General features: G+C 38.9%; 1 protein-coding gene across 1 annotated transcript in view; it reads right to left on the reverse strand.

Moving 5' to 3' along the window:
• NKAIN3 (sodium/potassium transporting ATPase interacting 3) overlaps nt 1-25,923 on the reverse strand; it is a gene marked incomplete at both ends in the record, with an annotated part of 308,984 nt that overhangs the window by 142,426 nt on the left and 140,635 nt on the right. The window contains 2 exons of the mRNA XM_084202196.1: nt 945-1,025; nt 10,135-10,272. Coding sequence (XP_084058322.1) covers nt 945-1,025; nt 10,135-10,272 — 219 coding nt within the window. The remainder of the gene's footprint in view (nt 1-944; nt 1,026-10,134; nt 10,273-25,923) is intronic.

Below are 25,923 nucleotides of genomic sequence, written 5' to 3' on the forward strand. Positions count from 1 at the left end.
CAGTGGGTCATCTGGTCCAACCTCCCTAATCAAGCAGGGTCTTCCCAGAGCACATTGCACAGGACAGCATTCTCTAAAAGCATTGCATGAACTAACAGAGATGCAGTTCAAACCACTAAATCTACAACCAGTAACAGTGACATTTATTCTATCCATAGTGCCGGGATCAGCATGTGCCATGGGCATACTGTGCCTGGAATCATTTAAATGTGGTAAATGTGGTAAACTAAGATTTGTATCATCTGTGTCCAACTGGAGGATAAAAACCAGCAGGTGTTGTGTGAAATTCCCTGCAGATACAATGCTGAGCATAACCTATGCTAACATAAGTGCTATCTTGAACGAGCGCACATCTCTTGATGTGCAATTCCAGCAAACAGTTCTGCTCTAATCAGAGGACTGAATAAAGAATTAGTGACCTAAAACACTGAGTGTCATATAAAGGAAAGCTTTATTCAGATGTGACAAAAGTCCCCCTTTGCCATTTGTTCTTTTTTATAGAGAATTAACATTCTCACTGTGAGATCAATTTGCTCAGCAAGTTATCACATTAACCTTCTTAGTAATTTTCTTTCAAAGCAGTCTTGGAAATTCACATTTTTCCCAAACACTTGAAAATTCAACCAAAATGACACTGCCTGCTTTTCAACAATCAAAAAGCACCTCAAATTTACAACTGAATGCCTCCCCACCTCTCACCTTGGGATGATACTTCAGAAGGCAGCTGTAATTCAGATTCATTGCCTTCATGTACTTCAAACCTGTGGCTATTTACTAGCAGGGAGAAGTTCAAACATTACAGTTCTTGTTGGAGGGAAACTCTGAAGATCAAATTGTATGTTCAAACAACCACATTTTTCCTCTGTGGTTGCAGTCTTCTGAAATCTGAGAGTCCTGCTGTTGAAACTCCCTCCCATAAATCTGAAGAAGGGTAAGTGACCTACCTTAGAAAGCCCGCCTACTTCCAAATAGAAGCAGATAATGAAAACATTCCAGGTGACCCACAGGGCAGTCCACACCGTGTACTAAACACAAAGCCGGATGAGAGCAAGAAAGAGAGAAAAACAAAACGTTAAGATGAAACTACTTCATACTGAGCAGATCAATAATAAAAAACTGATATCAATAAGCATTGTTCTTCTGGGAACAGCCAAGAACAGAGAGTTCAGAAAAGGAGCTCCCACTGCAGAAGTCCCCTTAGAACCACCGGAAATTACAAATTCAATATTCATTGCTGTACTAAATAAATACAAACAAAATAGATTTATTCTTTGCAGTTTTACACTATCCTACTGATATCAATGACGTCCAAAATGCTGACTGGTTTTGGGACAACTCTGAGTCATTTTTAAATCACAATTTAGCTCTCTTAAAGGAAATTTCAGATAAGCGTAAATAAGTAAAGGAAATTTCAGATAAGCGTAAATAAGTAAATATTAGTGAAATAACATTTAAATATTATGAAGAAAGGTACAAGAAAAAACCCTAAAAACCCACATCTATTGATCTGGTAATCTAGATTTTTTCTTTTTAAACAAATAGGTAAAGTGTAAATCTGATCTCTTGAGAGTCTTTCACAGTAAAACATACTTTATTACATAAAAATTAGCCCACTACTTCTCCAAGCCTTTTGCCATGAATCCGATCCAGAAAAGCACCCTTAACAGTTTAACATATCCACACCTCTCCTGGGTTCTCCAGCATGGTACTGAACTCATACAGCACCCACAGCATGAATGGGACATTAATTCATCTACTTCAAATAATCTTTTGCATTTTACCTGTCAGCACAACAGACTGGCCCCATTTCTCTAGGGATGACTGCTGACTGACATACAGCTGTACCCTATTCCCAAGGAACTCTCCAGGTACTCCACTTCAGGAGCATCTCATCCTGATGGGCCAAGTGTTCATGCAGCCATGCTGGAGCTGCATCCACTGGAACAAATGCAGTGAGCAGCAGCACTGCCACTTCACATTTACACACTTGGAGCCTTCACAGAGGAGAAAACCACTGCTAAGAGCTTTTGCAAGTCTACTTAGCTGTGGCCAGATAAGGATTAGTACCTCTTGTTTTCTTCAATATGATCATTAAAGCTCCACGTCTTGATCTACAATGCATTGCACAGATGCCATCAGTTTGGCTTTCTTGGGCAGTTTTGGGTTTTGTTCCCCTCTTTGTTCCTCTCCCTGTCATGTACAATGACAGGTTCAGGCAAAGAAGATTGAACTTTCTCCCCTCCTTGATTACTCCCCCCTGCACAGGGCCATTTCTGCACATCAAAAAGGTCAACTGCTTTAATATAATTTCTTCTGAGCTAGGTAGGCAGTTGGGCAATGGTCCAAGAAGTAGGTCACTAAGAGCCAAAACAAGAGTAACACTCCTGGGCCGTTTCCTCTGTCTTACAGAGAAGGGCAGTGTGGCAGCTGAAGGCTGGGTTATTATAAAATAGACAAAGCTGTTGTGGTCTGTGAGCAATATGAGGTCTGTACTGCTCATATGATTAACCTAGAGTATATCACGTTTTACCACATTTGTTGGCTTTGTAGTAACTTGATGCCATCCTCAACTACTGATTTTCTAACATTTATATTTAGAACACTACGTGCAGAGAGTTCAAAATTAATGAACAACTCATACAATCCCAGAATTTAGACTATTTGGAAGTATTCTCCTTTTTAAGAAAGAATTTTTTATCTCTCTGTGAACTAAATATGTCATCACAACAAAATGAATTCTATTTGATCTGCCAGGCCAAGCCAAATCTGTTAATGGCCTCATTCTGTCCCATGGGCACCAGTGCTGTACTATTCAGGCAAAAACTGTCAGAGCCTGCTTTCCCAGGCCAGGCTGTGCTGTTTTACACAGTTAGGACCAGTTTGGTTCCTGCTGCACCATGAGGATTACTGAAAGAGAAGTGCAGGTGCAAAGCAGGTGTGCACCTTGAAACCCAGCTGCTGTGTATGGAGAAGCTCTTCCTACACTCTCACTGAGCTGCAGAGGTCTAAATTTGAGCTCCATTTGTTTTGTAAACATAGCAATTACATTATATACAGTAATTAGTACTATAGAATTTTTTTTTAAGTAGGGAAGTTATTGTCTTCTTGGATATTCAAGGAGCAAATTCTTTTCTTGCAGTTTTATAGGTACTTAAGGAAAGGTTATAAGACAGCAAAGGCAAGAAAGCAAAATTAGGAAATGTCAGAATTCGGGCTGTGCATGCAAACTTAATTTTTCTGTTTTGTGGCTGTGCAATACAATTGAAACATTAGTAAAATCATCATAGATATATTTTTATTTTAAAAGATCTTACCTCCCCTAACACCTTTTATGAATAGCTAGCTCAGTACATCTTTTCTCCTTGTGGCTCAGACCCTGCTCTGAGGACAGAATATTAATTTCCTCATGAGGTTTACTAAGATGCTCGTCGCTGTAATGTGTGAGAGCTGCACAAACATTAACTAATTTATTTTATGTTATAACGGAATGATACAGCTTTCAGAATGCAAATGATGTTCTGATACATGCAGAGATTACATTCAGAAGTATTCATACATTATAAGCATCCATCTTGAGGTCCTTAAGAGTTCATTTTTCAGAATGCTTGAGGTTATACACTCAGTTTGTAAACTCAGCATTCAGCTCCCTGTGGCTGAACGTGCAGCACTTGTGCAAATCAGACCACAAGGTCTCAAGACACGAATCTAGAATGCAAGGGGAAAACAAAGCATGTGACAGGTTTTGTTAAATGACTCACTTTGTGTCAAAATAGGTTTCAGTGGTTGAGGGCAGAGATAAAAGTCAGCTACCGAGCACAGCCTTCACAGCAAAAGCAATCCTTTCTTGGTAGTACGTGCCTCACTCATTGTCTTCTGTTTTCTGAAAATCAGTTTCTATTCTACATCTGCAATCACCAGAAAACCCCCAAATGTCTATCCTTTCTACTGAAACTGAGGCAAAATATAAGAATTAGTAGGTGTCTGTCTAGTTCAAATCTGAAAATATATAAAAGAATCATAGAAACCCTGCACAGAAGGGCTTTAAAAGCAACTTTTCTAAAATTCTGAGTGTTTCTTTCTGAAAAAATTGTAACACTTTCTGACATTATATGCATTGTGTAAATTTATATGTATATGCCTTTTAGGTTAAAAAACCCAAACCACCAAGCAATATTGCATTATGTGGCATCACACTAACACCTGCTTGAGTCATTATGAAAGGTGTAACTTTTAGATCCCTGATGCAGATTTCTTATTTTTGTTAGCAGAGCAACAGTCCAAATTGCCATCCTCTGTGTGAAGGGACATTCCAGGCATGCTGGCAATTTTCTCTCAGTGTAGAAATGGATAAGGTCTGAGACATCAGGTCCATACTGACCCTCAGGTTTCACTTCCCTCCCAGGCACCTAACCTGTTTCATTATCTGACCTGCCATTTAACCTCTCCCACTCTGTGTCCTGAACATTATCCTGTCCATCCTGCTGGGTCTGCTCACTCTCACTTCCCACACCCAGCAGTTCCTGCCTAGTTCTTTGGCCACCCCCATCCTGACCACCCCACTCAGCTGGCCTCATACTCAGCGTCACAACCCTCACCACATCTGGCATGAAAAAGGAATTTTCCACACAGGTTGAATCAAAAAGAAGAGTTGGTATTTTTATTTTATATCCCAAATGATGCATCACTTAAAAATCACCTGGATATTTTTGTAACAGTTTTCTTCTAGAGGAAGGACCTAGGACAAGGTCATAATCCTTGCATTGTTTCTCCCCATGATGCACAACATTGTTTTCTTGCTCTTGATCTTTTGCACTAATGATTGTATACTATGTGGTGTGAGGAAGCATTTGAAGTCTTACCAATAAAGTGGAGGGAGTACTCACTAAACCTTACAGGTTAAACATCTAATAAATATTCCCTTTCATAATGTCAGCCTCTCTACAACAGTGAGATTTGACTCTACAACCTCTTGACTCTAGAACCTTACTGAAACCAATGCAGAGATACATTTCATATATCAGTGAAATACAAACATTTCCAGGTTAAAACAATTGCATTGGATGGACAAAACATCACCAGAACAACTAGTTAAGGAAAAGAAAAAAGGGAGTTTTCTAAGTTTGAATATTACAAGGATTGTGGGAAAAGTTTAGCTTTAATGAATAAACTATCTCAAGAGTATATTTAAATCTGAAGTGCAGCAACTACTGTGACAGGGTAATTCATGGCATTAGAGGGAATGAATGCTGGCTCAAGGATACTTCAAGGGAAAGAAGCAACCACTGAGTTGTCAAATCATCCCCCTGTAATACCTGGAATCAGTACTTGCAGAGCCTTATTAGCCACATTTATGAAAGGTGGCCAGGGGAGTGACCTAAACCAGCACGATGGAGCAGGGACAACACAGGACTTAACAGGAAGGATAATTCAACAAGTTAAGCCTAAATATTAGGCTTAATTAAGCCTAAATATTTTCATTGTCTGTATAATATTTGCTCGAGTATGAAATGAAGTATCCTATACAGCCTTTCTTCTTCTTCTGTTTTTTTATTTGTTTGGGGTTTTTTAAAGAAACTCTTTCCTGGTTTTTCAACTATATGCATTGCCTATATATCATATTATTTAATGGAATACACTAAGGCAGGTAAAGTAGAGATATCCACCATAGATTCTCCCTATTTAAATGTATTATTTTTATCCCTCACTATTTATTAACTCTTTTTTTTCAGCTTTGAGCCTGGCTTTTGTGCTTTTAGCTATATGACTCATCATTCAGAAGCCTTTTGAAGTCCCATATCAGAAGTAGCAGAGGGAGAAGATTCCCAGCTTTAACAAGTATCCTGTCATCATCATTAATCAATTTTAACAGCTTGAAAATCTTGCTGGTGATAGCAAGATCTGTTAAGAAAGGAAAAGCATGAACAAGGAAACAGATCACAGCAGAGCTCTGGAGCTTCATGACAAGAGTGCAACAGCATAGTTATAACTGAAATTCAGCTGTTTCTTTCTTCTTTGCAAATGTTTGGGTAAGTTTCAAATGAGCTAATGTGGGAAAATTAGGAATCAGCTCTGCACTTTTATGCCCCCTGGGAACTTTGCACAGATTTAATTCAGTCACAAAATATTCAAATACTGAAAATAGCACATCCGCTTAGTGACAGGACAAATTGTTCACAACATTTATCTAAATTACTAATTAATACAAAACCTATTAGAAATAATTATTGGATTTAAACTAATTAGGACATTTGGAGTCAATGTTGTCATTCCCTCTCTCTCTGTTTCCTAAACTCTGAGGACTTGGTATTTTAAGTATGAGCAAGTGAAATTCCAGATTTATTTCAGAACCACCACTCATATAGTCCTGTATCTGAGGGACTGTACTCAGTGAACGAGAACCACTATCTTTAACTACCCAGAGTAAGAATTCCATCTCAACAGAGATGCCTCATGTACCAGCCACTGCATGGCAGCTCTTAGATAGTGAGACATTTTTTTGGTAGAAAGCTCTTATGACAAATTTTAAATCACTCAAACTAATTTTGTTATTCAGACTTTTAATCTGCAGTGACTGTATTTATGGTGCAGCTTATGTGGTCACTAAATCCTAGTGATAAACTGGCCAGCCTGGGTTCAATGGCAGTGGAAGGGTCAGAAGCATGCGACTGCCATTGTTTTTATCAGTTTCTATTGGAGCCCTCTCTGAATTTCTTGGCTCTATGCACCTGCAACAAAAGCCTGCCCAACTGTGCCTGCAGAAGCACTTTCTTATTTGACTGCAGTATAGATGTGCTTCAAATTATGGCCCTACATGTATTACATTTATTCACTTACTTTCCCATTCCTTACATATTTCAAAATCTGAGGAGACTGAACATGACATACAAGCATAAGATGACAAAGTGAAAGCTTTTGTGTAACTTCACTTATCAGGGAAACCTTCAGGCACAGACTTCATTGCACAGAAGATAGAATTAAAACATTCTCTTGAGGTTAAACAATGGCTCTAGAGCTGGTCAGCTGAAGTCAAGATCACCATCAGAGTATGACAGATTATCATGAGGACAACTTGTGTGCACACATGCCAGATTAATTTTGTGGAGACAGTTTACAGAAGTAAACCATTGTATCTGACATGATTCTCTCTTTACTTCAGTTTTTTAATATTGTGATGGGATCATCTGCATTGGTGAAGCTGATTTCCAGGGAAGTCTTCTGGAAAGGACAATGGATACTAAGCATAATTTTCTTGAAGCAATTAGTTACTTTTCCAGTTAAACTGGATTAAATTTAATCTAAATCAGGAAAGTACATAAGAGTATATAAAAGCATGACTCAAAATACTTCTTCAGTCACAGACACAGGACCAAATTCTTGGGATACTAACCACTAATCCAGGGGCTTAGATGTGGCTGAAAGTGGACCTATGAACATGGAAGGCCATGAAGTTTCTCTGTAAATATGAAGCCTAATTCACTACTCAGAGCCTTGGTAAGAATCTCTCTGCATAGTGTTCAATACTGAAATTCAGGACAACACTGAAGGTTTGCATTAAACAGACTTTGAAGTCAGCAGTACAAGTTTACAGGTAGACTGTCACTTTTGCCTTAGTGAATACAGCCCGTATGCAGCTGGCATTGGCAGGGGTCTTTACTGTCAGTATCACTGACTCCTTCTGGGGACAGTGGACAAAGCTAAACTGTGGTTGGCAGAGCCCTAGGAAGCCCAGCTTCTGGGGAGCATGTGTTGATATAGACTGGAAGATCCTCAGGCTATGCTCAACAAGAACTTAAAGCTGGTGTGACCCTGCACTGCTGTGGAAAGACTCCATGCACGTTTCTCCTTCCTCTGGCTACTTCTTCCAATTTCCCCTCTCCCATCTCCCGGAATAAGCAAAGCACATCAAAGACCTCACCTTCACTTAAATTAACACCAGTAAAGAAAATAGTTGCTTTTGAGCTGGATCTGTTCTGGTTTGACAGTTTACCAAGTGGCTGAACTGGTACCTGTGCTGGTCCAGAGGAACAGCACAGGGACTGAAGGCAGCAGCTGAGCAAAGGGAGTTTTGCTCATGCTGGCTTGAGGTACTCACTGAATTCAACCTGAAGGCAAGGCTAGGCATGAGGCTGAACTGACAAGTTTGGAGCTAGCAACAAGAGAAGTCTCGCTACTCCTCCTTTCCTCTCCACCTCAACATTGCTGTTCATAAACATGCAGTCCCAATTCCTGCCTTATGCCAACCTTGGCAACCATTGGAACCTCACAGACAGGATTCAGGTCACCAGTTTAGCAAAAAAATCTCCACTTTTTGCTAGATTGTTTTTCTGACAGCTTAGAAATGGAGCTGACTTACTGACAGATCGAGTTAACTCCTGCCAGAGGTGGAGGAGAGGATCTGGGGAAGTGTTCAGTCAGGGAACAGTGGGAACAGGAAGACACGACAGCCACCCTATTCTGCTGGTGTTGAGTTGTGAGGTCAGTTACAGACACCTCGTGTTACAGGCTCTCTTCAGACTTCAGGATTTGGCTCAAACTACTCCTATTCCCTGTAAACCCCATGGTAGTAAGGATGTAATCACAGATCACTCAGAGAGGTGGTGATGGGATGAAGAAGTGGGTAATCACAGAACATTCTGAGCTGGAAGGGACCCACAGGAATCATCAAGTTCAGCTGTTAAGTGAATGGCCCATACAGGGATCAAACCTGTGACCTGTGGCATTATTAGCACTGTATTCTGACCAGCTGGGCTCTAAAGCCTTGATCTTCCCCAGGAATGAGTACTGGCACCTGCTGTAGCTAGAGCTCCTAAATATATGCTTAAAGATCAATCAGAATAGGAGTTCAGTTAAAGCAGCATAAGGTACCTGGGGATGTGTTTCTTTCTTTAATTATGAGTTTTCTACCTCTACTTTAAAACAACTTTTGTACAGCCTAAAATGTTCAATTACATTGGAAATGATATAGAAACAGTCAACATCTGTTGCATTTCATTTGAAAATTTAAACGGAGTTTGCATCATTGAACAGCAGTGATGAACCTGAGGGGCAAGAAATTTTGTAGTGTTGCACTTCAGACATGAATTTCCCACATAATTTTACAGATGCTTACACTCGTTTCTAATGCATAAAATGGAGAGCATGAAGCAGAAAGGTGAGTCATCAATTCATGGATGCCCAGTTCTCCAACCACAGATAATAAATAAAAGTGCTGTTTCTTATATCAATCAATTTTCAATTCATTATGGTCTGCTTGTAAGCTTAGCTAACATGAGTATAATCCTGGATGCACTTTTTGTTCACTTTTCTTTAAGACATGACAAAGAATTACAGGATTCCAGGCTTGAGTACAAAAGATGAAGCTTTTAAAGTATTTGTTTAACGAGTTTTCCCCAGCAGACTTTTATTTCATTCCTTTGTGAGGAAAAAGATAACTTTAGCCTCTTAAAATCCATTACTGACAACACAACCAAAATGTTCCAAATACAGCCATTACCAGGTAAAGACATAATATTCTTACATTCAAAACTGAATGTGGGCGAGGAACAGAGATTTTTTTTGTTGTTGGCATTTTTCTTCACAGCTTTGAAATTTCTTTTTGTTCCTGGCTATATTGAGAACATGGGAAAAAAAACAACTGAGAAGCTTCAAGTTACAAGCATCAGAGGGAATTTACAATAATTTAGGGTCAAAGCCATGAATACAGGTCTTGACAAAATTACATGTATGCAAGAAGGAGACTTCTTTGGAACCCATGGGTCACAGGACCAAAGAAATTTCTACAATCATTGCTCTTCTCTGCTTAAGAGAAAGATGTGGTCAAATATAACTTGGCCATTGCAAATTTTTTTAATAATCACCATCAAGTCTTGTCGGTTACAAAAAGAAGAACAGTTTGTACTTTATTTATTTATTAACATAGTTTTGGCAGCACTTTCTCTAGGTTACCTGGTTTTGATAATGCCCAAAATCTCAAAAAAAACCCACTTAGTAGTCCTAAATTTGCAAAAAGACATGGAGACCTGTACAGTTTCTACAGAAATACCATATGGTGTTTTGAAAACAAGAAAATTCTGCTTTGTAATATGACAGGTTTTATGGCAAAAAACAAAAAGGAATATAATAAATGAGACTTACCACGACTATATATCGAGGCCTAAACTGGATGGTTCCAAACAAACCCAAAATGACAACTATTATTTGTAGGAAATTGCCAAGGATAGGAGCCCACTGGAAACCCAGGAAGTCAAAGATTTGTCTCTCTAATGCTGCCAGCTGTAAAAAAACACATAAACAGAACATCCACTTTTTAATTATGGGTTGGACAGAGCACATTGATATTTTCTTTTTTGCATGAGGCTTCACCAGTGAGAGAGCAAAGCAATGCAAACCTTGCTGTTGTTTCTGAAAACCCATCACCTCCCTCCCTTCCCCATGTCTTTGTTTTCATAGATTTACTCTCTACAACACTCGACTGCAAGTTCTTCAATCTGTTCCTGAAAGCCCAAAAGGGCAGAGCAAGCCCAGACAAGTCCCAGACATGGGCACTGTGATCCCAGGGGCTCCTTAATGCAGGAATTAAGGAAGACTGCTGGAAGCTCCCGAGGCACAGACGTAGGCTCAGGGGGTGAGAGGCAGTAGAAAATGTTGGAAGACCTCAGAGCAAACTGCTTCAAAACCAGCAGCCAAATGAGCCATCTGTGCTCTTCAAAAGCTGCTACACTACTTTTGGGCAACTACAAATCAGAAAGAAATGGTAATAGCTCTCCTCCCACTGTCCTCATGGCATTTTGGGTCTGGATTTAGTTGGGTGTGGAAAAGGAGGAAACTAAGAAGCATTAGCCTTCATCCTTGCCTCAGCATGTGGTTTTTAGGTAATTCTGAATTTCTGAACATTAGACAAAAAGAAAAACAAAAAGCCAGATATAAAATTCTTTTGCAAACACATTTGCTTCTCATTTTTGACAATCCAATTCCCTGTTCTAAAGATAGAAAATCAACTGTCTTAGCAGCATATTTGTTGGAGTTTAAACTTAGTTCAATATTTTTTGCAGCTGTAGCAAGATAATCTTGAGCAGCTAAATAGAAACCTACTGAGAAACAAGTGAATTTCTGTGCTTGCTAGAATTTATTAACATCTACTTGATTTTACTACATTGTTACAAACCCTAAAATTTACTGAAATACGCACTTACAATATTTATAACTGAGACAGATGGAGCAAGCATGGCTCTATGAATACCAACCAAAGTATTATCATATGTGGGTATTTCACATAAACCATTTAATTTTACACATTATGGCCAGATCCAATCTTCACCTGCAAGATGAGGCTAGGTGTCACTGAGAGCAGAATCCATTTTATCTGTACAAAACCCCTCCATTACAGCAGACATGAAAACCATATTCCCTATGCTGAGCTTAATAAATATGAAAAATCTAAACAAAGAAATTAATAAAAGTTGAATCATCAACTTGGTGCAGCTCCTTTGCAATCAGTGAAGTTACACTGACTTTTATCAGCTAAACATCTGACCCAGCATACATAAATGAAAAATCACACAGTACAACACAAGGGTGCCCCAAGTCCCATGTGCAGGATGGTAAATAAAGAGTTTTGAAAGCTCTTTGGCACAGGCAGAACTTAGAGTTTATGGCCTAGCAATAACATAGTGAGAGTCCTGTATCACATAGGAAGGCATTTATGACCAGAGCCATCCATGACCAGAGCCAGAGACTTTTTCATTCAGGTTACAAGTAGAAATCTTCTGGGTCAGCAAAACAGCTAAAAAAATTCAGAGACCACCAGTTTTCAGAGACAATGTGTCTTCTTCCTGAAGCCTTGACATTAGCAAGCAAGACATTAAGTTGGAGCTGCCAAATCAGACAAGGATTTGCTTAGTGTCACCTCTGCCCTGAACTTCATTGAAACCCTCCTGCATCTTTGGTCTTCACCTGCACCAATAAATTGAATGTGTCCTATCACACTCCCAGCACTGAAGGCAGCTGGCTTAGCATTGTCTCCATTAAAGTGTCCTTGGCTCTGAAACAGGACAGCTGTGTGCAAACTATACCCTTACCTACTCAAAATGGCCCTTGGCCATGGGTTTTTTCTCTTTGGGAAGGCCACTGGTCTCAATAACCCTGTTTAATGTGACAGAAAACTTTAATGGTTCACTAACATCCACAATGTCACTGCCTGGCTACCTCCCCAGGCATGAGAATGTGCTGGTGTCAGGAGCAGAGAGCTTGCTCAGAGTGGGTACTGAGGAAATTCACACTGGTGGGTCATGGATGCCATAATGCATTTTATGTAGCTTTGAAACACCTAGAGCTATCTGAAAGACAAAAGCCTGCAGCACAAATATGAATGAAGCTGTTTGATATCTGTCCCTTCTTGAACTGACCCTTGGGATAAATTTTCAGATCGCCTTAAATGCCTGAAAAATGTAATACTGGAACATAAATGAACACAACCACTGCGCTTTGCCACCAGACTCATGCTGAAAGGTTTGGTGTTCAGCTCATGCCTAAACTGGATCAGATAAAAATTTTGCCTTCATGCGCATCTCCCTGATATCTGCCAAGCAAATTCTGAGTACATCCATCAGGTCTGGGCTACCACTAAATACCTCAGTGGCCACAAATGTATTCCCAAAGATAAGGGTGCACATGTATATATTCACCATAGACAGAGTTACACACGAAAAAAAAAAATTATTAGCCTTTCCGTGGAATACTGTGGTTAAGGCACCCGCCACAAACACAGAGAAATAAAGTTGAATTTCCTCTCCTGCTGCCTAGTGAGTTATTCATTCTTCTCCTCCCACTTCCTATCCATTAGGATACCAAGGGAAAGAGCTTCTCTTTGAAGCTGTGTCGCAGGCAAAAAAATAAAAATTTGTATTTCTCGAGTCAAAAAGAGAGCACAAGCAGAAACATGAGGGTACAGTCTATTGCCTATGGCACTTGTACAAAACTGGGAGAATTCCTCGTGTTTCATGCCTGCAGGGCTCACTCTTTATTTTATATACAGTGACAGCATGAAACCACTGAAGGAGCCCTGGAAGCAGGATGCCAAGCATACAGAACCATTCCTTCCCCACCAAGTAGTGCTTTCACCATCAGGCTATGCAGAGAGACCTTCCTGCACAGCTAAGTCTCATTTATTTTGCTCTTGTCAGAGTAATTTGTCTCATCCCCAAAGCCCCCAGAATACATTAGCAGAGGTGGTGTGGGGGGTGAGGAGAATCTAAAGAAAAGAAAGAGGTAGGAGGCATGTCTTTTCTCCTCAAATTGCTACTCTCTTCTAAATTAAAACACCTTGCAGGCAACACAGGCGGAAGTTAAAAACCTAATAATTCATTATCATGGCAGAGGAAACATATTAAGATCTGTTTTCTTTATACCATGAGCAATATGGATTGAATAGAGGAGACCTCTGAGTGCTGCTGTTCTTAGGTCTAGTAGAGCCCCCAAGAAGCAGTGAAAGCCACAAAGATTTTAGCTCTGTGCAAATGAAAAAGCTCTGTGCAAATAACACAGGCTGTGATTCAGGTAATTGATTTGACAGAAATCATCAGAATAAAGGGGAAGAAACAGGCACCTGAGGACATTTACAGGCTGGTTTTTCACAGATATGAAGAGCCCATACTGTTGATGTCTGTCCAAACCCAAAATCTGTTTCCATCATTGGCCACCAAACTAGCCTAAATTCTGTGAAAGACAGGTTCACTTGGAGTTAAGTGCATGTGAGTAACACCAAATGTTACACCAGAAACATTTTGATAATAAGAAAGCTGTTTTTCTCAACAAGCATTTTCTTTTTCTCAACAAGAAATTTTCCCACATTAATTTCTAATTTCATTATCATTTTTAGATTCTTCTGAAAACAGCTTAAAAAACTGAAACCTAAAAGGAAGGGAGAGGTTCCCAAAATTAGCTGGCTCAACTTCTTCCATTGCTAGAAGACAGATAATCAATTTAGCAGGGCAGAGGAGCTCAAGGCTGCAGCTGGGGTATGCACAATGTGACTGAAGTCCTCTGGAGGTTCACTGTCATACCAGTTCCCTACCAAGTTGGGAGAGGCTGCACCTCCACTGCTTGTGACAACTGAGACAACAAAGTTTGGGACTGTCCATAATAAATTGTTGTTTGATACTTTTTTAAATGAGTAACATAGAAGGGGAATGAAACCCCAAACATTTCTTGCAAATAAAAGAGGAGAGTTTGTTTCAGCAACTTAGATATTAGGTGTACATTTATAATGAAAGCTATGTTCAGCTGAGTGAAATATTTTCATTAGAACTTATAAAGATCTATCAGAGTTGATGGGAAATAACATTTTCTTATCATAACAACACTTGGAAAAGGATGTATGATATTTCTTATTACTGCTGGCAAGGGAGTGCTTTGTTATTTAGTCACCATCATCACTGACAATCTTGCAATGCAAAGTGCAAGACTCGGGAGACCAGGACTAGCAGTAAAAGGCTCTAGTGGGACTAGCACTTCACTTAATGAAGCCTTGTGTTTTTACCTCTCTGTTTCACTAAGTCTTCCAAACATTTCCCATTTCCCACTTCCTGCAGAGCACCAGCACTAAGATGCCAAACGGGGCTTCAATAAAGTCATTCAGGGTGAACTTTCTCTTCCAGCCATGCTCAAGCCCTTTTTTATTAAGGGCAGGAAAACCTTCAGGTGAACTAATCTGTTTGAATTCTGAGCTTCTTCACCTAGAGAGGTCAACCAGATATGCAGCACAATTGGAACCTCCTGAACAGAAAAAATAGTGCAACTGTAGCATAAATGTTTTACAAGCAGTTTAAGGCAGAGGAGTAGCAAAATAAAAGGCAATGCTGAACAGGATCTGCAGAAAGAAACCACCAAGATAATCCTCATCAATAGAGAAATCAAAAAACATTTTTGAGAGAAGGATTCAACAGGGTGCCCTGTGAATTAAACCCCTTCTTTAAATTCTCAGGCCCTATTATACTTCAAAATATATATCAGAAGCTGTCTGAGTGATGAGACACCACAGCAGAGTTATAAAGTCAACTTTCAAATTCGTGTTAAAACTCAATTTTCTCTTCTGTCAGAAGCATCAAGGAAAACAGTCCGTTTATAGTTTAATGGAAAAGTTTTATAAATGACATGTTAGTTTGAGATTAATAAATAGAACCAAATCCATAACAGAAGAAGTCACTGTATCAAGATGAAGAGTTTTCATATGTAATAGATCACTTCATACAAGAAAAGACCCAAAAGTGGCATGATATAAACAGAAGACTATAGAATTGTTAAATGTAAAAATAAAAGATTAATGATCCAGCTGCAAATTTGATACCATATAAATTAATAAATTTAAAAAACTAGGAAGTATAATCTACTCTGCATTTGATCCTAAAAAAGTTGCATCACTCTGTCATGTAAAACAATCCCTAGAAATTATAAGAAACACAAAAATATCAGTAGTATATCTAACACACTTGAATTTGAGAACTCTAAAAAAAATCAAAGAAATATTTAATAACTGGAGAGCTGTAAAACTATATAGCTTTGAAACCCTTTTCGAAATGAAAACAATTTTACAAGCTAGAGAAAAAAAAGGAGAAAAATTATGACTTCACAAATGGACACTTACTGTTACAAATAGACTCAGCTTTCAAAAATTAAAATAGCATACAAAAAGTGGCGAAAAAACATTACAGTTCATAGCATTCCTTTTCTAAATTCAGGGCAGGAATTATCTGTAAAATTTGAATTATACATGCAAAACTCACAGTTGGCTGATATTGCTTATACTTATCACAGGAGAAGTTCTGGGACACAGTGTATTATCAGTACTAACTGCTGCTCCTAAGGATAAAGATGTTTTCTTCAAAGTTCTTGTCTTCATCTTATGATCATAAATTTAACCTGTGGCTTCAGGAAGAGTTTCCTGGACATGATGAATCTCTGAGGATTGTTGGTCTTTTTGCCATTATCACTGGTTCCAATGTGGAACTGCTCCACTATTCCAGCTGAATCACAGCTTAGTCCAGTTTGGAAGATGCAGCTGTTAAATACTGAAGTGGTCTCCCAGCCTCCTCCAAAGAAACTCCACCTGCAGCTTTGAGTACTCTCTGTTCTGAAACCCCAGGATACCTCTGCTAAGCTCAGCAGTGCAATCACCTTTTCCTCACAACCTATCCTCCCATCCCATCCCATCCCATCCCATCCCATCCCATCCCATCCCATCCCATCCCATCCCCTCCTCTCATCTCTCTCCTTCCTTCTTTCCTTCCCTTCTCCCTTGGTTATTTTGTCCCCAGATTGGTGGACACTCCCAAAAAGCCACAGACCAACACAAGGGAGAGGGCAATGGAGAGGCAGGAGAGGAGCAGTGGGAGCCTCCTACACTGCCCTGCAGCCTTCACATTCAGCTGGAATAGACAAGACCTTGGATCAAGGTCACTCTTAGCACTAGCCACATTTGGCTTAAAGTCTGTCTTCACATTCCAGGGCTCTAGGGTGTGCATTTCTTTTTCCTTGACAGATGTTCCACTGAGAAAACATTTTTGTAAAACCTTGGGGCGAACGCCCAACGTTCACACTTGGAAAATATGCGCTTTCTAATTTAAGGGGAAAAGACATCAAAAATCTGCCAAGCTACTGTGGATAAAACCTCAGCATTGGAGAGTAAAAGCTTGACTTACCACATGCTAAACCCCAGGATTTCTAACAGGAAATTAACAGATGATGAAAGAAGAAGGTTAAAATAAATAAGTAAATAAATAAGTTTCATCAAAGACCAATGGTACTGCATAAACAACTTTTTATACAAATTTTATACTCCTGCTGTGATTTCAGAATTTTACTGACAGGCTTGACTTCAGTAAAAAGGAAGATAAAATTTAACACCAGAGAAATGCCAGGTTTTTAATGCAGGAGAGAGCATTTAAACCTGAAGAGGAAGGGAGGTGTCAGATGATCACTCTTAACTGCAGAATGCTATTTAGCAAGTTACTGTTCCTCAGCTAAATATTACAGCCTCCTTATCTCAAACTTGCCATCTTTCACTACAGGCTTCATAACCAAAAATGCATGTAGTCAGTGTCCCAATTAAATGTTTAACTTTGACTTAGATCACTACTTCATAGCTTTGGTGACAGTTAAAGGAAGCATCTGACCACAGAAGAAACTCTCATTAGATTTTTAATGATCTGCATTGACTTGTCCAGGTGAAATACTAGCTTTTGGGTGATTTTAGGATGGCAATCCCTTATAAAAACTTGCTAAATACATTTATAAGACTATGTGTCTGGAGGTTATTGAATGTCAGGAAAGGTTCTGAGTAAATCACAAATATTTATAGCGAGTTTAGTTTAATGGAGCAAAAGCGAAACTTCGCTTTCTGACAGGTAATTGTTGGAAAAGAAAAAAAACCTGATGATCAAAAGTGTCTTTGCAGTCTTGGTCAGATAGATAGGTAATTGGCTGTCACTTGAGTAATTTTAAATAAAATATGAAGCAAAGAAATGTATGTGCTGAAGGAGCTCAATAAAAGAGCAATAGCCAAGATTAGTGAAGGCCAAAGCATAAAAACAAAGAAAAGAAAGGCAGGTTCAATAAGAAATATGTTGTCTTTTTAAGACAGCCTGTGCTGCTTTTCAACAGCAAATGCTATTCTTATTCAGCTGTTCAACTCATATGGAAAATACTCAGAATTAAGTAAAGTTTTTCCCACCATTCTGGTAACTGCTTTGGTGAATGAGTTCAGTGGAGGGTGATGGTAGTGACAGCACATAATATTGCTGAAAACATGATATTTTAACAAGACAAAAAAAAATTCTGAGAAGAAAAAAAAATCCACTCCTCAATACTTTACCAGTTGTTCTTTGATAAATGTTTAAGAAAAAAGACAGGCAAGGAGCGAGCAGTATATTTTCAATGATTTTTGAAAGCCAATGCACTGGTCTAACAACTCAGAATCAAAAGAGCCCACTAAATGAATGGCAAAGAAGTTGACCTCATCAGGTAATTTGGATCCTAGTATAAAAAGGAGAGATGGTAAATGCCATACCTTTAAAATCTATAAATGTAATTAGAGGGTGCTGAAAAGATTATTTTGTCTGCATTTTAACAAATATATACATATATTTAATATCGCTATTTAACATTATCAGACAGACACAAATCAAAGGTAATTCTTAATACAATACTGTTTAATTGTGTACTACAAAAGTCTTGCAACTACACTGGCAATGCACAGGAAGATTTTGGGTGATGGATTTGATATGATATTGTTAGGTATTTCACCCGCCCTCCAGTTCTGTCTCTGACAAAGCTCACACAAAGTCAAAAGAAGCCATGACTGCATCAGGGCTGCAGGATCTGGCTCAGAAAGGCAAAAGCAAATTATTTAACAATCTCATCAGCATGAAAAGAAGAGTTTGTTAATGTTTATTCTGCAGGGTCACGTGACTGCAGCGATATAAAAGGTGGCATCGGATAGTTCCAGTTCCCAGCACACTACAGGTGCCAGGGTGATATACCTGAAGCTGATAGTGACATCTGTACCAAACAGACTCCATAAAAAAGCGGTTCCAGTCTGTGGGTAGCCATGAGAGGGGAGAAGCCAGCTATTGTAATAAAGCCCCATAGCGCCAACTCGTTACAGCACAGTGATTTAAGATTGAATTTCAACCCTCCAATGAAGCTGTAACTGATCCCAAAACACTAAAGTCAAGCCCCTTGGCTGCTTGACCTATAAAATCCTGCAAACAGCTGGAATGAACGTGCTTCTAATGGCATTTAAGACTCCCTTGGTTGTTTCATTTAAATGCCAGCCCACATACAGCAAAAGACATTGTAAGACTTGGTAATAGTTTAAAACTCTTTAAAGATTTCTAACTTAACTATGAATGAAAAAGTCCACGTCAAAAGACACTAGAGAGAATGGAAAAGCAAATTACAATTGACTTCTTTATAACTATATCAAGTGGCATATGCGGTAAATTTAGTCCAAAAGAAAGTTTTAATTTGCCACACCATTCTATCCCTTCACATCTTCAAATACTAAATTCTTGTAATTGATTTTTTAATTTATTTCCACATTTGAATACATCCAGTAAACCACTATACCTTTACAGGCTTCCTCAATGCACAGGTTTAAGACATGGTGAAGTACTTACTGACTAACAAAAGTGAGAACTGAACAGGTTTACTATTTATTTGAATTCTCAAGGCATAGCAGGCAAAGTAAGGAGGTGACAGATAAGGAGGCAACTTGATAACAATGAAGCTGACAGCCCTAGATCCCTCCTAGATCCTGATGCCCATGGGATACAGTTTAAAGAAAACAAGCAAGAAAAACGAGAGAAAAAGAAAAAGCTGGGAACCTATGCTGCAGGATCTGTACCCAGCCCATCCTCAGCATGAAGAGGCTGACTGAGAGGGAAGAGATGTTGAGATGGGCACCCAGACTGCAAGGTGAAAGAAGAATTGAAATCCCTGTAAGGTAAACAAGTTAAAACAGTACTTAGAGCCTCTAGTAAATGAATGTCATGCTCCTTGCCAAAGAGCAGCCCTCTTGAAATAAGTCTTTTATGACTCTTTAAAGCTCTCCAAACCTGTGTTTTAATGCAGGCTTCAAAAGAAGACAGAAATTAAACCAGTTGGAACTCTCCTTCCATGACTAAGGAAGATACATGTTCAGAGTTCACATGGACCTGGACAAGTTGGACAGTCAGAAGTTCAAATTTAACAAACTAAAATTGTTTGATATGAGCTTTTGGCAAGAAATATCAAATGGCACAAATTGATTCATGCCAGATCTTGAGAAACATAAGGTTTCCCACAGGATGGTGCATCTTATGTTTAGTTTGTGTTTCCAAAAAGGCAGTGTATCTTCAATCACCAATTCTCTTCAGGCAAAACAAAGTAATAAGCCAAGTAATAAAAATCATGTGCTGGCTGTTACCCCTAATTTAAGCCACAGCACAGAGCCTATTTCCACAGCAGCAGGAGTTCAGATGTCTGCCTGGATAATCTTTCCATTTTTTCCCCAGAAAACACCTCTCAAATGCATCTCTCGAAAGCTAGCCATGCAAAAACAGAAGAATGAGAGACTGCTAGTATTTGACAGATGCACAAGGGGGAAAAAAGCAGTTTAGCACCAGCTCAGAAGTCTAATGATGAGTGTAAATAGGTCCCTGCACTGCAGGTCATTCACTTGCTCTCAAATGCCAATTTCAAGCATAGTAGCAACATTTGTGGATCCTTTGACTCTGTCATTGCATGTGATGAGACTGCATTGATGTTGCCACTGATGTTGCATTGATGCTGCCATTGCACTGACAAGAAGACTCTCTGATACTGGATCATTTCATGTTGTCATGTAAAATACAGAAATATCCTTCTTTGTTTACAGCTTAGCAAAAACATCCCTCCACCTCCTGAATTATTTGGCCAAGAAGAAGGGCTGGAATAGGACTGAATAGCAGCATGACATATTTTGACCTCATGTTATCTTAAGCAATTCATCAATAAAGTTTATTGTATGAATAACTCTCAATAGAGGGCTATATGGGCATTTTTGTCTTATTTAGACATGAAAATATATTTTGATTAAAAAGAATGGGAAGTCTGAGATTATTCTCAAACATGAAAGAAGAATACTGTAGTTAGAGGTGGGTGACAACACAGCCATATCTTGTTTTAAATCTCACTCTTTTACAGGTATTCCAAAATCTGGCCATTCTCTTGTAGGAAAAAAACTTCCAAATTAACATTATTTTCTGTGAATTTGTAGCTTCCTCACACAGAATGAAGAATAAAGTTCTCAAAGTATATATATAACTACATGTATGGTTTACTAGAAAGTTGTCAACAGAAACACTTGTTCTGGAAAATGATTGTTATAGAGCTACAGGGAAATAAAAGATATCTTTTGTGTTGTTTAAGCTAGATTCTTTCTAAATTACCTCCACTCTCAACTCCTTTTAAGGAGATTAATTTCTACATAAACTGTCTTGATTCCCCTAACCTTTTTGGAATGCCATTCCAAAATGTCATCATTCAAACAGCACCCATTTCACTTTGAATTCATCTTTGCTGAACATGTGGGGCCAGCACTCTTCTAGATGTGCAGACAAACTCCCACATGTTCCTTTTCCAATGGAAATACATATTTTCATTTGGAATCAACTAAGAAGATCTTGACTTTGGCTTGTTACAAACTGGTAATTCATTGTTTATGAGAGAGAAGGATGAATTATTATCTGAATTTGAAACATGTTTTTAGAAGTAGGGATGATACCTTTCAGGGTCATTTAAAAACTCAAAGGTATACATATAGAAGTGTAATAGTTCTGCATATGTTATATATTTAGATCTCTTTCATAAAGTAAGCATTCAAATTGTTTCATGTAATTTTTTTCTCTGATTTTAACAGAACATAATTAATCTCTCAGTGACTTCTATTTAATCCTCCAACTTTTGCTTTTTCTCCATAGCAGTTGGACTGCAATGCTTCAAAAAAGTTTATCTAGCCTTGTCCTTGCAAACCACAGATGCAGTAATTATCTCCCTTTACCTTCCCAATTCCTGCCACAATCCACTTGCCCCACTGCTGGTATTTCAGTATGCACTACAAAAAGACGATATCTAGTGATGTTCGGTGGAGCTCTTCACTTATCTCAGCGGTGGTCTCTCGATTTATCCCATCAGTCAAACCTTCTCCAGCAGCTCTTTTGTCCATTCCTAAGCACAGCCAAGACATACCCATACTTGTCAATTGTCTCTCAAAAAGCTTGGAGCAGAACAAACGAGCTGAGGAAAGCAGGGGGGCTACCAGAACGTCACAAAAGACACCAATGCTCTTCAAAGGCTGGAGATAATTATTCCTAATTACCTAGTGATGCTCAGCAAGACTACACAGACAAAAGTGAAGACAGAGACTGATCTTAAGTCGTATAGTATAATAGATTCCCATGGTAAAAGATTTCTCCTTTAGTTTTCAGAATACTGATCCCCAAGATCTGCAAAATTCCTCAAATGTTTGTCAGTTTGTGTTAATGCTATGTACATAATGTTCCTGCACAGCTGAGGTAAGAACAAAACGGCCTTAATTAGTTGCAAAGTATCACACCTCTGTGTGCTGTGCTTTTCTGAGCTGTAGCACAGCCATGTTTCCTCCAGACTACTTGATTGCATAGGTGGGTGCTGTGCAAATCCCTCCTGGCTATCATCCAGAACTGTGTGAACCTGCCCAGGAGACATCAAGAGATCAGGCAGTTTTACAGGAGACCAATGTTTAAGTTACTGCATAGGTCCTACTTGAGTGCTAGTAGAGCAAAAGTGGTTCATGGAATGGTAAAGGTGGGAGGGGACCTCTGGAAGTTACCTGGTCCAAACCCTTTGCTCAGTCCAGCCCAGGCCACCAGGGTCATTTCCCCAGAACCATGTCTAGGTGGGTATTGAATATCTCCCAGGGTAGGGACTCCTCTCGGGGAGACCTGTGCCAGTGCTTGGTCACCCTCCCACAGTAAAAGTGTTTCCTTTTTCAGAGCCTTTCTAGTGATTTCTAGTGAATTCATCAGATGTGCTATGACAGCCTCTGTGGAAAAGCGGGAACTTTTAGAAAATACAATAAACTCCAAGGCATGTTTCTGTCTTCAAAACGTACTGGCTTCATTGCTGTGGCAGATCTGATACAACTAAACCACCATAAATTTATAAACTTGAGCAAGTTAGTTTTTATATGGAGGACAAAAGGAGACTGTACCAAGTGAGAAGCTAAAACAAGTTTAGAGCAAAAGCCCTGACAAAACTCAGAACCTGGAACCCTTGGTCTCATCAGTTACCCCAGTTAAGCCAATAGGGTTCTTTAGGAACACATGAGCTACAGGGGAACATCAATGATTGAATAGCAAGTGTGCTAAATGGTAGAACTCTCAAAATTCATCATCAGCTCTATGAGATAAAGAAAGATCTTTATAATGTCCGGAACTTCACAGCATTATGTAATTCCCTCTATTGAATCACGACATTAACTTAAGCAAAATGAATGTCAGGTGAATCAGAATCTGATTAGAGATACTTGCAGTAAAGAAAGGTAAGACCAACCAATCAATTGATAAGTGAATAAACATAAAATATGGATCAAAAAATAAACATATCTCAAGCATCTGTAGAAGAAGATAGTCTTGCTGGCTCCATGGCTGAAAAAAATTCACACTTGGGAAAAGCAGTTGTGGGCAGAAATCACCCACATTTCTTACCACAACTATTGGGACTACAAGCCACTGTGAGACTTTTGGAAGATATCACCTAGAGGTACTTACTATGAAACTGTTGAAGTTCACATTACTGACAGCAAAAGCAGTTGGAACACTGGAATGCCATTTGTCTCCTCTGTGAGCATGCCATTAAGCATGCCTGAGGACATTTTCTTTGCCTGCTTTTCTGCAAAAGACACAAATTACATGCATGTACTTTGCAGTGCTAGAATTTATTCTCACTTGCCCAATACACACAAGGCTGGAAAGCATATCTTCACCAAATTTGGCTTCAGTAAATTCCATCTACTTCAAGACTTTCAAAGAGTTGTACGCCTTATATGATGACAGATTTTTGTCTACCGTTTCCCCAGAGAAGTAGACTTGTGGTCTTGACATTTCAGTAGTATGACTTAATTTCAAGATTCAGGAAAACAAAACGAAAAAAAAAAAACCAAAATTATTCAGAATACTCCAAAATCTTATTTGAGGACAAATACTACCAAAAGTGAGAAATTATTATGACCAAAACTATGACTATCAAATTGGTATGTTTCATCTTTAGTATAATATTTGTCTGAAGGTCTTAATGCTGTAAAAGTTGTTCTTAAAAGTTAGTGAAAAGATTCTTTAAAAGACCGAGTGGATAAAAATGTTACTTGTCTTCCTCCCTTACTAACATTTTATCTACCCTAAATAGATGGATTAGTACAAAATCTGAAGGGAAGCCTTTAAACCCAGGGAAAAAATCCTGCTGCAGACCTTCTGCTTCATTTAATTTTACTGTGCAAGTTCAGAAAGGGAAGACCGTGGAGAGAAAATGCTAGGTGTCTTTGTGAACACCAGTAACCACATGAGGCTGTCACAGACTTATACATCCAGTAGATTTCAGTCACTGTAGACTTACTCATTCCAGCTATAGCTCCCTGGAGAGAGATACCTGTTTTCAGCAAGGCTAAGCAATCAGTCTATGACAGGAAGTTTTCAGACCCCAGGGAAGGTGTGCTTTAATCTCTTTTTTTTATCATTGCTGGAATAGGCATAAAGGCAAGGTGAGCCTACCTTATCTGATGCCATGGCAAGAAATGATAAACATGCATTATTATCTTGCAGGAGTTTGGGAAAATCCACTGTCAGAAAAGAAACCTCTTTAACCCAGTGATTCAGCAGATGGGAGTTACATGGAGGAAGCTGATACAAAGAAAACCCACCATATTTCTCCATGGGAGGCAAGTCCCCCATATATCTCCTTTCCTTTGTAACTTCAGAATTGGACAGACAGCAAACATGTTTATTCCTGCTTCTGCTTGAGCTGTCACACCTCTCATTTTGTCCTGCCACAATGCTGCCTTTGCACATTCACACACCTCCCTAGGGACATGCTGCCCACCAAATCCACAGGTCTCCCTTCCAGTTCTTTAGGACCAAAGTGTCTCCTGTGTGTCTCCAACAAACTCTTTTGTAAACTCTTAATCATAATGACTGCTGCACTTTTGTATGGCCTGGGGTATATCCCATCATCTGGTGTACTAAGTCTTTCTAATGGATTCCTAGAGTTTGGGGTAAACCATACACACCTTAAAGTGTTGATGAATTTATGTTTGTCAAACAAAATGGACAGCAAATATAGCATATAAATTATGTTTTGATGCTTAATGCTCAACAAGGTGACAGATTATTTGTTCAGAAATATACCACTACATGGCCACTTTGACCTTATGTATTTTTTTATTCCTGGCCTTAGTAAGAGTTGATGTCTAGCTGTTCTGCTCTAGGGTTACTTTGGACACAAACAGCAATGATGAATTTTAATGACATGCCTCTATTTTCACTGAAGAACCAAAGTGAACCACAGGAGCCAGGAAAGATGCAGTTTATATTGTTTTTTGTGCTCTTTGCACTCTGCCATCTGTTCATCCTTTATCCCCTACAAGAGAAATGTGGGGAACAAGATGCTGTTTCGTGCTCAAGAGCCAGCTGCATAGTATGCTAAGAAGGGATAAAATTTTTCTTAGTGCAATTCTTTGGTAAAATTAATTAAACAATAACACTTTTTGATTGTAAATGAGCAATATATTAACACTGACAGTCTCTGACTGTAAAAATCCCCCCCAAAGCCCTGTATGTCTCTTGTATGCTTTCCCTAAAAATCTGAGCACTGTTACAGACAAGAAAGTGGATTGCCTAAGTATTTGTTCTGATTCAGTGTGACCACACTCATGTTCTTGAATGCTCTTGAATTCCTGGGAGTAGTTTATTGCAATCTCTTACTACTTCCATGGCTATTGCAACTCAATGAGATGAGTAAAATATCAACCTTTATCTTTGTTTTATAACTACTTAAAAAATACAGTGAGAGGCTATCATCACTACTTTCATTTTCCACTGTAGACTCATCAGATTTCCTTCATTATAATGTATCCTTCTACAAAAGTGAGGAAACTGCTGCTCCAATTGAAAAAATTCAGATGAGGATGTGGAAGCAACAAAATATTTATACAGTAAATTGGTAATTTCCTCTACACAAAGAAGGACAAGAACAAAATCCAAATTCACTTTCTCAAATGTAATTCAACTTTCTCATGTATTACTTGCTCATGGTAGCTGATTTCTCGATCCACTCTTAAAAATATCTTGCACACAAGTGGCCCCAGGAGGCTTTTGA

The sequence above is a fragment of the Fringilla coelebs genome, assembly GCF_963513975.1.
Source record: "Fringilla coelebs genome assembly, chromosome: 1".
In the NCBI taxonomy this organism is placed as follows: domain Eukaryota; kingdom Metazoa; phylum Chordata; class Aves; order Passeriformes; family Fringillidae; genus Fringilla; species Fringilla coelebs.